General features: G+C 51.3%; 1 protein-coding gene across 1 annotated transcript; it reads right to left on the bottom strand.

Moving 5' to 3' along the window:
• Positions 1-1,740: 1,740 nt before the first annotated feature.
• Positions 1,741-12,403, bottom strand: Apcdd1l (APC down-regulated 1 like). The gene is given in 5 exon segments (XM_042055112.1): positions 1,741-2,502; positions 8,402-8,459; positions 8,461-8,955; positions 11,454-11,592; positions 12,103-12,403. Coding segments are annotated over 5 exon segments (1,755 nt in total).
• Between the last annotated feature and the right edge of the window lie 306 nt (positions 12,404-12,709).

The following is a 12,709-nucleotide window of genomic DNA, read 5'->3' as shown; positions in this document are numbered from 1 at the left end:
ATCCAGGGTGTGGGCAGCTCCAGCTGACCTCTGCTGACAGCGGGAAGCCAGAGCTGGCATGCTCTGAGCAGTGGGCACAGTGGAGGGACGAGGGAACTGGTCAGCGGGAGGCGCAGCGGCTTGGACTTTACCAATCTCTGCCTTATTTTTTATATGTGTGTCTTTTCTTTGGAACTGTAATCCCGTTGGTTGACTTTAATAACCAATGAGAACATTTTTCAGGCTGTTTAACTTTATTAAAAGATTTGAATTTGATGCTGAACATCAGCTCGGCTGCTTCAAGCCTCTGAGAGAAGGCCTGCTCAGCCATGGCTGTGTTCTCGGCGCCTACTGCCATCCCTACATGTTAGCTCCCTTCCCACTGCCATGTAGTCCAAGACTGTAAATAATCTAATTATTTCTTGTACTTTGGTAAATATGCCAGGATCACTCATAGCTGTCTGAGACCCACCGAGAATATTAATTTGGTGCCTTTTTTTTTTTTTTTTTTGAGAAGACTGGATAATAAGTTAGAGCAATCTTCTTGGACTGATTGAGCCCCACACAGTCTCAAGGAGGCCAAGGGCTTTCCTCTGTATGCATCATTAGCCTCATATAGGATTGTTCAAGATCTGCTATAAGAGGCACCGTGGGAGGAGGAAGGAACTGGGAACAAGTTGCTCACAGTCCTGAAAACCCTTGAGCCCATCAGGACACCAGTTAATCTCTCAGTGTGCAGATGAGGCCCTAGGCCTATGAGCGGGGTCCCCACCGTGATGACAGCCTGCCCGAGCAGACAAGAACTTGACATATTAGTGTCACGGTGTGGGGACCTGGGGAGGTCAGGCTTGCTGGGTCCTACCTCCTGATGTTGCTGTGTAGCCTGGTGGCCACACCCCCCCCCATCCCTGTCTGTCGACAGAAGAGGCTTCTGGAAGAATATTCGGGGCACATCATACTGCAGCTATCATTAGTATTAATTAGTTTCCAAAGGCAGAAATGTGCTTTCCTCCATGGGCTGCGCCCCGCTTGGCTAGCCCTGAGCTTGCGGGCGCCATGTGTGGTTGCGGGAGACTTAGAGGCCGCAGGCTGCAGGGAAAGGCCAAGGTCTCAGCTCAGATCGAGCCCTCTTTTCGTGCTCGGTGGCCCTGGGGGACCGGATTTACCCGTGTGCTGTGTTGCCAGCTTGAGGTCTGATCGAGAAGCACAAGCAGGTTCCCAAAGATGCCAACAGGCAGAACTCAAGAAAGCCGACTGCCCCCGGAGAGACAAGCCCTCTGCCAGAGAACTGAGACGATCTGAAAGCCCCAAGTGGCATCTTTAATTCATGCCCTGGCTGAGTTTGTATTGCTAAATTCAAATTAATGATCTCTACACCACAACCCAGAACCTGGCCAAGCGGCAGGAAGCATCGTTGACCACCATCACAGGACGTCCTCCCTGTCTCAACACCCCAGGCAGGGAAGGGCAAGGAGGCTAACGCCAACCACAATGACAGGATTAAAACTAGCAGTAGGGTTTTAGAGACAGCAGATTTTGCAGCCACATCCAGGCCTGTGGTCTGGGACCCCTGGCTTTGCAGCACTGTTGAGCCCTGTGGGACACAGGCTGAACTAGAGGTGGCAGGACCGTATGTCCATCCAAGGCAGAGCAGTGGAGAAGGCTGTTCTTTCCCCGTGGCAGTACAACAGCAGAGAGCCAGATGGGCATCTACAGGGCCACACAATGCCCAATGGGCCACCTGGAAGTCAAAGACTGATGTCATAGCCACCCAAAGGGGGCCAGGCCTTGAACCAGGAGTAGTATGGGAAGTGGCATGACAGGAAGATATGGTGCCCACCCAGTGGGGGAACTCTGCATTGGAAGCCTGTGCTGTAAGGGTCTGGGGGTCCCTTGGACCTGCCTCTTGCAGAGTACCAGGGGTACCTGGAAGGAGGTGGGGTGCTTCTCAGGAGTGTCAGGACTAGACCCGTCTGTGGGCCTCTGCCCAATGAAAAGCAGGCAGAGGTCTTGTTCCATTTTGAACAGCTCATACTCTATATGTGGAAGCTTTATACCCAATGGTAGGCACCCGTTGGTGGCTGTGACATCCCTCTCCGTGCCTACTGACCAGACCCCTGGACCTCCACAGCTGCTTGCTTTGGAGAAGTTGAGTATGGCTGTAGTGACCTGGTCCATGGGGGTCACATAGGCCCGTGTCACCTCAAACGTCAGTTCAGTGCCACAGTGGACCCTGGGGGATGGGGTGCCTCTGGAGTAGTGGCCAGCTGCAAACACGGTGAAGGTGGGCTGGTGGCAAGCGGGATCAGAGAAATAGTGGTAGTGCCCTTCCCAGGAGCCGTTGTGGTCATCGAAGGTGAAGAGCCGAGTGAGGAACAACACAGCAGGCCTTGTCTCGCAGCCTGTGCTGACCCAGTGACCTCCCAGGTGCAGTGGCAGAGCTGGCCAGGAAGGCAGCACAAGTGGGTGGTACTCGTCGGAGCAGGCAATGAGACTGCAGGCCAGGCAGGGCCAAGTGTGGTGCTGCCAAAGTTGAAGCAGAGGGGTCAGGCGCCAGGCAGAGTCAGACTTGCAACTAGAATGGACTCACAGTGCAGGGCCCGAGACCCCCTTCCTGGCTACTCAGCTCTCTTTGCCCTTCTGTTCACTAGCAGGTGGGCCTCTTGGTGTACTTGGGTTTAGAAGGAAAGGTCCCTGCAGGCTGACACTGCTTGTTCATTTCCTGGCTGCCCAGACCGGAATTATCACAGCAAAACTATATTAATTACAACACTGTTTGGCCAATAGCTTAGGCATATTTTTAGCTAACTCTTACATCTTAAATTAACCCATTTCTATTAATCTGTGTATCACCATGAGGCTGTGGCCTACTGATAAGGTTCTGGCTGGTAGCTGGCATCTTTCTCCTTACATGGCATCTCCCTGATTCTGCCTACTTTTTCTCTATATCTCTGTTCAGATTTCCTGCCTGACCTTACTAAGTCATTGGCTGAAACAGCTTTATTCATCAACCAATAAAGCAACACATATACAGAAGGACATTTCACATCAGATAACCTTCCTCCTGGGCCTCTGCACATGTCCTGAGGAAGGCCCAAGGCCTCTTCCTCTGGTCCTCAGTCTAATAAAGGCCTCCACTTATAAAGTAGCTCAAGACCTGTCCATCCCTTTCTCATAGGCATCCCTCCTTCCCTCTATCCCTTCCGCATTAGACTGGAAGTAGCAGAAACTTTCTAGGCAGTGGCCTTGACCTCTCCCAGTCCTAGGCTCCCAGCAAACACACGCCTGTTGAATGAGAGTGGGCTGAAGCATAGATGGGTCTTCGGTCCCCAGATTTAGAAGAAGTCCATGCCCCATTTGCCAAAGGCACACCACCGTTGTCCCTTTACTTCTGCAGCGTCCTCACTTGCTGGCTGGTGTGGGAGGTCCTTCTGTCTATGAATTTCTTTTATTGGTTAATGAATAAAGAAACTGGCTTGGCCTATAGCAAGGTAGAACTCAGTTAGGTGGAAAAAACTAAGGTGAATGCTGGGAGAAAAGAGGCAGAGTCCAAGAGAAGCCATGGAGCCCTGCCCGACACAGGTGCTGAAAATTTACCCAGTAAGCTACAGCCTTGTGGCAACACACAGATTACTAGAAATGGGTTAAATTACGATATAGGAGTTAGCCACTAAGAAGCTAGAGCTAATGGGCCAAGTAGTGATTTAAATAATATAGTTTCTGCGTGACTATTTCGGGTCTGAGCTGCTAGGCAGCCGGAAAACAAACAAACGGCCTCTCTTACAACAGCTGGGGGCTAGGTTGAAGCCCTCCTGCAACTGTTCAACCAAGGGCAGTGGAACTCAGAGGCCAGGTGGCTTGCCACAGTTGTCCGTCACTGAACACAGTCCTGCAGAACTTGTCCCCCAACCTCACTGCAGTTAGCACATCCTCTGCAAGGGGGAGGACCAAGGCTACTGTGGTGGTTTCTGTTCTGTATATGTGATGTGATGTGTGTGTGTGTGTGTGTGTGTGTGTGTACGGGGTGGGGGATGTGGGTGTGGAGGTGTGTTCCTGTGTGTCAGCCACATGTGAAGGCTGGAGGTTGACAAAGGCGTCTTCCTCTTATCATGCTCCACTTTATCCTATGAGACAGAGTCTCCCAGTTGAACCCAAGCTTGCCAATAAGACTAAGTTTCCTAGTCAGCTAGCTCTGTACCTCCCTTCCCTCTGCTTTCTGAACACTGAAATTACAGGTAGGCTGCCACACCTGCCCAGCATTTAAGTAACATCTGGGGATCCAGATTCCAGTCTTTTACCTTCCTCTGCAATTGCATTAAACAGTGAGCTTCTCCCTAGCCTTCTCCCCTACTGGCCTTGTTTGAGATATATTTATGCTATGTAGCCCAAGCGAACCTTGAACTTGCTTTTTGGCTTGGACAGGACTTGTGTTCCTGATTCTCCTTCTGTGTCCCTGAAGTGCTGGGATTATGAGCATGTATCACCCTGCCCAGCCTCCAGCATCATTGTAATAGACAAAACCAGCTGTTCTGGAGTCCTGGGGTTTACAGAGCCCCTCCACTGCCCCAAGGTGTGCACTGTTTTGTTTTTGTTTTTTTTTTTTCTTTTTTCTGGTTTTGGATTGCTTGTAGTAATCCCAGGTTAGGCTTTGCTAAGATGATTAAGACCCAACAACAGGAAACAGACATGAAATCAAATTGGTCTACATTTCAGAGTGAAAATATTTAGTAGAGGCCAGGAAAGAATGAGGCATGGCCTCCCATCTCCCCTTTCCTCCCCTCCCCTTCCTTCCCTTCCCTCTTCTTCTTTCCTTAAAGGGAATTGCTGCCAGAAGTAAACACAGAACCTTCTCTGCCTATGATAGCCTTGGAATAGGCACCTTTAAGCGCTGACCTGAGAGCCAGCTGACAGCTCTGTTCCCACTGTCCCTGAGGGAAACTTGGGGACTGGGGTACAAGCAGAAAAGACAAGGGGAAGGGTTTTTTCCTTTGTTTGGATTGTCACACTTTCAAAGCTTTTACTATTAGTATTTATTCTGGTGAGGGAGCTGAACTTCTATTTCTATAGCACATGATCCTATATCATGTTTCATTTCTGGGTATTATTCTTATTATTGTTATTATTGTGAGAGAGAGAGAGTCATGCTGTATAGCTGAGGCTGGGTTCAAACTCCAGGCAATCCATTTTGCCTCGGCTTCCAAAGGGCTCAAATAACAGGCAAGCACTATCATGCCTCGCTGTTAGGGGGATTCTGACCTGGAGGACGCGAAGGCACTTTGAAACCCTGGTAAATGGTGGCAGACTTGTTTGTGATGGAGTAAGCAATGGCAGTTAGCTGGAGTGTCAGTAATTGGGAGGCCAGCTGATAAGAGTTGCCTCTAATTTAGGCCTTTTAACCCACATTCTGAACTATGCTCACACTAATGTGTATTGACAGGACCAAATGCACAGCATTGAAATAGTCCCAGAGTGGCTCTTTCCTGCCACACACACACAGAGACACACTCATGGCCTTACACGTGCATCATCCCCTGCGCAGAGGGACGTTGCGGGAGCTGGCTGATCATTTGGAGCAAGTGGTTTGGTGCATACCAGAGTTTTGAAGGTGGTTGAGGGGACAGAAAAGGCATTTCCCGCTCAGGGTCAGTTAAAGGAGGTGACACAAAGCTTCTGTCCCTATGAACCACCTCCTGGGTGTCTTCAACAGAGGCCAGAAGCCCATGTGTTAATAGACAAAGGCCCCAGCCTCACACTTGCTAACTTCATGGTGATGTGAGCCTATTCACAGAGCCCTGTCCCCTATGGCACGCACCAGTTTCTAATTAAGCTCCAGAGGTGACGCCTGCCCGGATGACTGCGGTGGAAAACAGACTGATTGATTACTATTCTATATCCAGGCAATAAATTTGGGGATCAAATTGGTTTTAAATTAACTCTAAAAATGTTCGTGTTTACCATCTGGTTCAGGTCGCAGGCAAGGCTCAGGCTCCTGAGAGCAGAAGGTGAGGAGAGCGAGGAGCTATTCGGAGATCTGGCTGCAGCAGCATTTCCTTCTCTCCTCCCCTCCCCAAGAGGGGAGTTGCCAAGCAGACCTTTAATTTAATGTCTATGCATCTGGCGCTGGTCTGCAATGACATCTTGCTATGCGTCTTGTTTCCCAATCATGCTTCCAGCCTGTGTAGGCCACTGGGTTTGGTGGGGTGGTACGAAGGGAAGTAATAGTGGCTCCTGAGTTCCACCCAGGAGACAGGAGGCTGTCAGACCTCATGGTGTCCACTGGAACAAGGAGGTGGGGGCTGTAATCTACTCACCACGTGTGCCTTCCTCCTCAGGACTAAGTTCTAAGCATCATAGACAGTTGTCAAAAGAGATTGATTTTGAGATCAATTGAAAAGAACCCTGAGGAGCTGGGCATTGGGCAGTGGTAGCGCACACCTTTAATCTCAGCACTTGGAAGGCAGAGACAGGAAGATCTCTGTAAGTTCCATGCCAGTCTGGTCTACAGTCTGCAGAGAGAGTTCCAGGACAGCCAGGACTATACAGAGATACTCCGTCCTGAAAAACCAAAGCAGGCCCCTTTCAGGAGAACCTTGGCATGTTCCTTCTCTGCCTCCCATAGCCTGGGTTTTGGGGGCAGCTGGAAAGTGTAGGGTGGGCAGATGGGTGTGGTCTAGCTCTCACCACTGGTACCCACCCCTTGGGAATCTGATAAGCAGTAGCTATCAAAGATGAGAAGTTGCCCCATTTGACTTTGCTTGAGCGTACAGTATTCAGTAGGCTCTCAATGTATGCTGCATGATGGGAGGATGGCTAAGTTCAAATGGCACTGATAAAGATGGCAGAACTTATTCTTCCCTGTCTTGATTTGATTTTTTTGTTGTTCTTTTTTTTTTTTGTTTTTGTTTTTGGATTTTAAGACTGGCCTCAAACTCAAAGCAGTCTCCCTGCTTCTGCCTCCAAAGTGCTAGGGTTACAGATGTGAGAGCTACCGTGCTCAGCTTGATTATCAGGAAATACATGCAAAGTTCACCGGTAAGAAGTTCCTAATGTAGAGTCCTAACCCACTTCCATCTCCACTTACAACAAGCAGCGAGTCCCAGCATCACCGCTATTCCTGTGTGTCACCCCCATCCCACTGTCAGTGTGCCAGACACTGGGGACATTGTTTGCACTCATCGCTTGAGGGTGAAGACCCTGTTCTCAGCCATCGAATGCCACAGCTTCCCTTCCTCAGGCTGTTTTAGTGGAGTTGGCTTCTACTTAAAGCCAATGCCTTTTATGACTTTAATTTTTTTCTCAACGTTTTTCTGAGGAGGTGTGCTCGTGCGTTACCAGCTACTGGTCAGAGTACCTCAAAGTCCACCCGTCCCAGTGGTGGCGCACGCCTTTAACCCCAGTACTCGGGAGGCAGAGGCAGGTGGATCTCTGGGAGTTCGAGGCCAGCCTGGTCTAGAGTGAGTTCCAGGACAGGCTCCAAAGCTACATGGAGAAACCCTGTCTCGAATAATCAAAAAAGGAAACAAAACAAAACAAAAAAAGAAATGAAGACTGCAGGCCTCACCCTAGATCCCCACATTAAGAGAGGTCCAGGTCCTAACCCAAAGTCCTTTTTTTCCTCCAAGGACCCCACTGTTGTTCCCACTAAGCTGTAAGTAGTCAGAGTGAGAGTCCATGCCCCAAGGTCTCCTGTGCTCATTATACCGACTCCATAATATCTGTGGGCTTTGGTGCAGCACGCTCCAGCGTCAGCTTGTGTGCACACACGCACCGGCGGTTTGTTCCCTGGTCAGCAGGAAGCCCCCTGGGCTCCTGAAGGAGGTCATTAAGAGGGTACCGCAGCCCCGGCAGACTGCCCCAGTGCATGTGCCAACATTATGCTGCTTGTAGCCAGATGCCAGACCCCATGCTGGGTGAAGCCTCAGACCTCTCTTGATGGGGTGCTTAATGCCCATGTAAGGAGGGAACAGCAGTGTGTCCTGGGTGTTGGGAGGTGTGTAGAGTGGGGAGGTGGGAGAGAAGGACCAGAAAATGAGAACCAAGGAGGGGAAAACCAGCTGCAACCATTGTGCCCTGCAAGGACAGGTATGGAGCCTTACAAGAATTATGAAGACCAAATCTAGAAGATGCATGCTGAGAAGGACTAGGTGAGAGAGGGTGAATTGTGTTGTTCTCTACAAAATACTATCTAGCCTTGCAAAAGCTGGGGAAAGATGGCCCAAGGAGAAGATATAATGTGCTGTATATAATATAAACATATGCAGATTATAAAGATAAAATGTAATAGAATGTGCCAATGTCCCGAGGTGAGCTGACCAGAGGTGAGGGCAGTGAGGAGAGTCGGGCAGAGACCCTTAGCAGGACCCGATTGTAAAGGACCTGCTGGACTGGACACCAGAACACACCCAGAGGGGCCCATACTCACCAGAACACTTTCCAGGGGGCACTGGTAGCCAGTGGGACGGTAGTGCTGCCTCTGCACAGTCGGTGTGGATGTCCTCAAGGAACAACTCCTTGACTAGATGGGGTGCCTCCCCAGGCAGCTGTTGCATGTGATACTGCAGGCAGAGCAGACTGAGTTCATGCATGCTGAAGCCCAGTGCGGCCATGCAGTCACTTGGTACCCGGGAGCTCAGCAGCTCATACAGTGTCTCCAGCAGCCAGGCCCAGTCTGGGGGCAGCCGTCCTGTACAGTCCTGGCCAGCCTGGGTCTGGTTGAGGAGCCTGACAATGTCGAGCAGGGAGTGGTGGCTGTGAAAGACTATGCCCACCTTGTGAAGATGGTAGTCGGCCTCGGTGGCACCCTGGCTGATCCAGGAGGCCCGGCGCACATGGACTTTGCCCTTGATGAGCAGTGAGTGGGCAGGCTTCTGGCAGGAGGGGTCCCTGTAGTAGAACTGGTAGGCTTGGAAGAGACGGTTGGAATAGAAGGTGTAGGAGCAGGCGAGGAATTCTGGTCCTGCACGTACCTCGCAGGTGCTGGGAAGAGATGGGTTTTGGATGGAGAAATGAAAACCTACCTGGGTGTCCCCTTCCCTCTGGCCTGGGCTCCCATGTTTCCAACCTCCATCATGCAGGCCTGAGCCCTATCGTCTGTTTCCCCAGCTGGGGGCCTTCTCTTCTCATAAAAGCTCTCCAATCTCCTTCTGGTCAACCTCATGGTCCTAACTGGGGCTGTTGCTACCATGTGCCACTCAATGGACTCTTAGCTTCCCAGGAACCCTGGCTTCTTCCCCACCAAGATCCAGCACCCCCTTGTTCTGTCCTGGACTTCTTGTTGAGTGAAGGGGGTAGAAGAAGGAGTGCAGAGGGGACATTTCTCTAGTGTCTCCCCTCCAGAGAGCTGTTTCCTTCCCCTGCTTTATTACACAATAGCGAGCTGTTTCCACAAAGGGGCTGGACCGTGGACAGCACATACTTTGTGGGTTGAAGGATGATGGGGACTCTACTGCGGCCACTCAGCATCGCCATCAGGGAAGATGACTGCCCCCAAGCAAGACCGGGAGGATAGCTCAGTGGGAAGAGTGTTTGACACGAGCGTGATGCCCTCCGAGTTGGAGCTCTAGTAGTCAAACAATAAAAGCACTTGTGGTAGCTGCCTGTAATCCTTGTTCTGGGGAAGCAGAGACAGGAGGATCTCTAAGGATTGATGGAGACTCCCAGGTTCCAGTGAGAGACACTACCTTAAAAAAAAACAAGGTGGAGACCAATTGAAGAATCGAGGAAGACACCTACATGTACCACTGTAGGCACACGCACGCATTCCTGTACACAGAGGTGGTCAACTGACCGGGCCTTCAGGATCTAGTCTTTTAACAATGTAAACAGGTCCGGGGGTATAGAGAAGGGAAAGGAGTGGCTCCTGACCCCACGGTCATGGCCAAGGGTAGAGCATCCCCGTCGAGGGCTCACTGTGGTGGGTGTTGGAGGATGCCCCCTCATTCCCTGGTGCCCACCTGGATTGCCACCTTAATATATATCTTGTACTTATGTTGCTATCATCCAACCAGAAAGAGCTCCTTTTTTTCCTCCAGGCTTCCTGCTAACATGAAGGAGAAGGCCTTGGCTGAGACCTAATGAGTCTTAAGCCACAGCTTCCTTGTCTCCCAGAGAGAGCAGACGCTGAGCCTGAGATGGGCCGTGAATCTAAAGAGAACCCAATTATGTGGTTTTGTTCCACTGAATCTCTTCACAGTTACTTCTTATTTATGGCGAGTGACTGCTCTCTGCATCCAGAGCAATGGTAGGCATCTTTAAAAAATAATTATATTACCCTATAAATGTGTGCTGTTTACTGTATGCCAATTATACCCCAATAAGGCTGTAAAAATGCATGAATGTGTTTAAGTAAATAGAAGTGAGTTGGTCTGAAAGAGACAGTAAGTGGCGAATAGGCCAGGCTGTGACCAGAGTGAGGACAAGCGGCCTGCACACCCAAGGACCTCAGACAGGGCCTACAGTACAAAATTGCTTTCCCAGGGCATGCAGGGTGTTACCTCATAGTCCCAGACTACTGACCCTTTTCTACACGCTCTCAGAAAGCAATGAGTACAGAGAGGACTTTCTAGGAAGAAAGTTCTAGAAGTTTCTTAGAACTGCTCCAGAGTGTTGCTGCTGGAGGCAGGAGCAGCACAGCTCAGCATTCCCCTGTGTGCACTCAGGGACCCTGCCAGGAGCTGCCTAGGTCCCAGTTGGATGGATGAGGTAGGGCTGCAGCCCCAGAGCCTGGGAAAAGTGCTAGAATCAATTCTGGGAGCCTTAGCCCTGCCCCCTCCCAGCACCCAAAGCGCTAGCAGATGTTTGGCAAGCAGATTTCTCCATGAGCTCAGGAGGCACACGGGGGACATGGAAAATCCAGTCCTTGACCCCACGATGGAGTGGACTAGGGAGACCTGAGGGGGTAAGTGAGGAAAGCCAGAACTCCCCTTCAGCTCCCACCCTGGGAGGGAGGAAGAGTGACCCGATGGCTGCCAGAAATGAGGGGCACAGAGCAGCCCTGCTAGGAGAACTGGGTGGAGACTCAGACTCTATCTGGCCAGTTACTTCCTGTCTTCTTTGTACCAAGTTGTGCCCCGTGCCTGACTCTTCCTGCAGATCCAAGAATGGGGCTTCTCTGCAGATGCCACCATCTCCAGGAGCCTTCCAGGAGTTTTGCTTGGAAGTTCACTGCCACGGCAAATCTACATTACACACTTCCCCATGTGCCTGTTTAGCACGTCTGACTGCACCCTGTGCGCCAGCTTGAATATCTGTGTCACGGGTTTCCATGTGTGTATCGTTCAGCTTAACCACGTTGGCTGGATGCGATGCCTGGCCATTCCCTGCTCCAGATGCCACCCCCAGAGGGGAGAAAGCAAGCCTTGAGTTTTGCAGGCAGCTTCTGGGGAACTGGGAGCATCACCAGCTTCATAGAGGTCGATGCCTGCACTCATCTCTCAGCCCAGGAGTGCAGGATTGGGAGCTTAGGGGAGAATCACCTAGTGGAGATCCAGGTTCTTCTGAGGTGTGGGGGCAGGACCACAGTGGTGGGCATACCATTAGGCACTGGCTGCTGGCACTGGGGCTCCCAGTATAGATGGCCACCTCCTGAAATTCCAACTGTTTCTGTGATGCCAGCTGCAAAAGAGAAAGACCCCAGTCAGAGATCCACAGGCTTCATGCGTACTGCATGGCTCTCCTGCTCTCCACATGCCAGCGGCTCAGGCAGGCTGCACAGCTCACCTCAGGCCCGAGAGCACCCAGATGTTTGTTGACTGCATACAGCAGGCTTGCCACTGTCCCCTCCTCTGTACATGGGACACATACCAGAGTCCAACACACAGTACTTAGCCAGTGCTCACCGAGTGCATGGTGGGTGCCTAGATCTGAGCAAGAGATCAGCCACATAGACCACATCCTGCCTGGCCCTCTTCCGCCCAGGAGAGCCTGGCAAGGGCATGGGACAGCTCCCCTCAGCTCCCAGCTGCTGCTCAGAACGGAGTAGCAAAATTTGCAGTCGCTAAAGAACTGCAATTGCCTCGAGCTGTCACCCTACTCAGGACAGCTGACACAGCCCAGACGGCAGAATGCTAGTGTGAGCAGCGTCCAAGTTTTACAGCATTGACTGTCGTCATCGTGGTCCCTGACCCCGACTGCTGGCCACTGCATCAGGCTTTCCAACCCAGCCCTTCCCACTGAGCCTGGGGCTGCAGTGGGTCAGGAGGAACTCAGTGAGCTCTAGCCAGCCAGGGCCTCCAGGGAAGGCTATGGATGGAGCGGAGAAACTCTCCCATGGTGTATTCCCATCTGTTCCCCAGTGCCCATGCACAGGTTCCCAGCTGGGCTTGACGGGAGGCCAGGGAAAGCCTGTTTTGCCTGTTGGAGCTCTATCTGGTACACACTTAGACTCAAGATTCTCTGTTCCCAGCAGTCTCTGGAAAACTTGCATTCCTGGGATCTGGCGTCATATCTAGAGTCCACGGGGGCCCTGTGACTGGATGAGAGGTGTAGCTGGTGATGGTAGTGTCCTTAGTCAAGTAAGGGATACAGGTGGCTTCAGAGTAAGCATATCCTAGGATATGCGATGTTTGCAGCCACCCCAGGAGCTGGTTGTGGCTTGGTTTGTAGCACTTGGCAAGAAAAGCAAAAGCTAGAGCCGAGGGTGTCCGGATTCAAGCCTGACAGACTGACTATCTCTCGTTCGGGTCACCACTGAGAACAATGGGGACAATTTGGAGACACAGAGTTTAGGACA

This window comes from Arvicola amphibius, chromosome 5, assembly GCF_903992535.2.
Source record: "Arvicola amphibius chromosome 5, mArvAmp1.2, whole genome shotgun sequence".
NCBI classification, from domain to species: domain Eukaryota; kingdom Metazoa; phylum Chordata; class Mammalia; order Rodentia; family Cricetidae; genus Arvicola; species Arvicola amphibius.
This window is presented reverse-complemented; position numbering and strand designations above follow the sequence as displayed.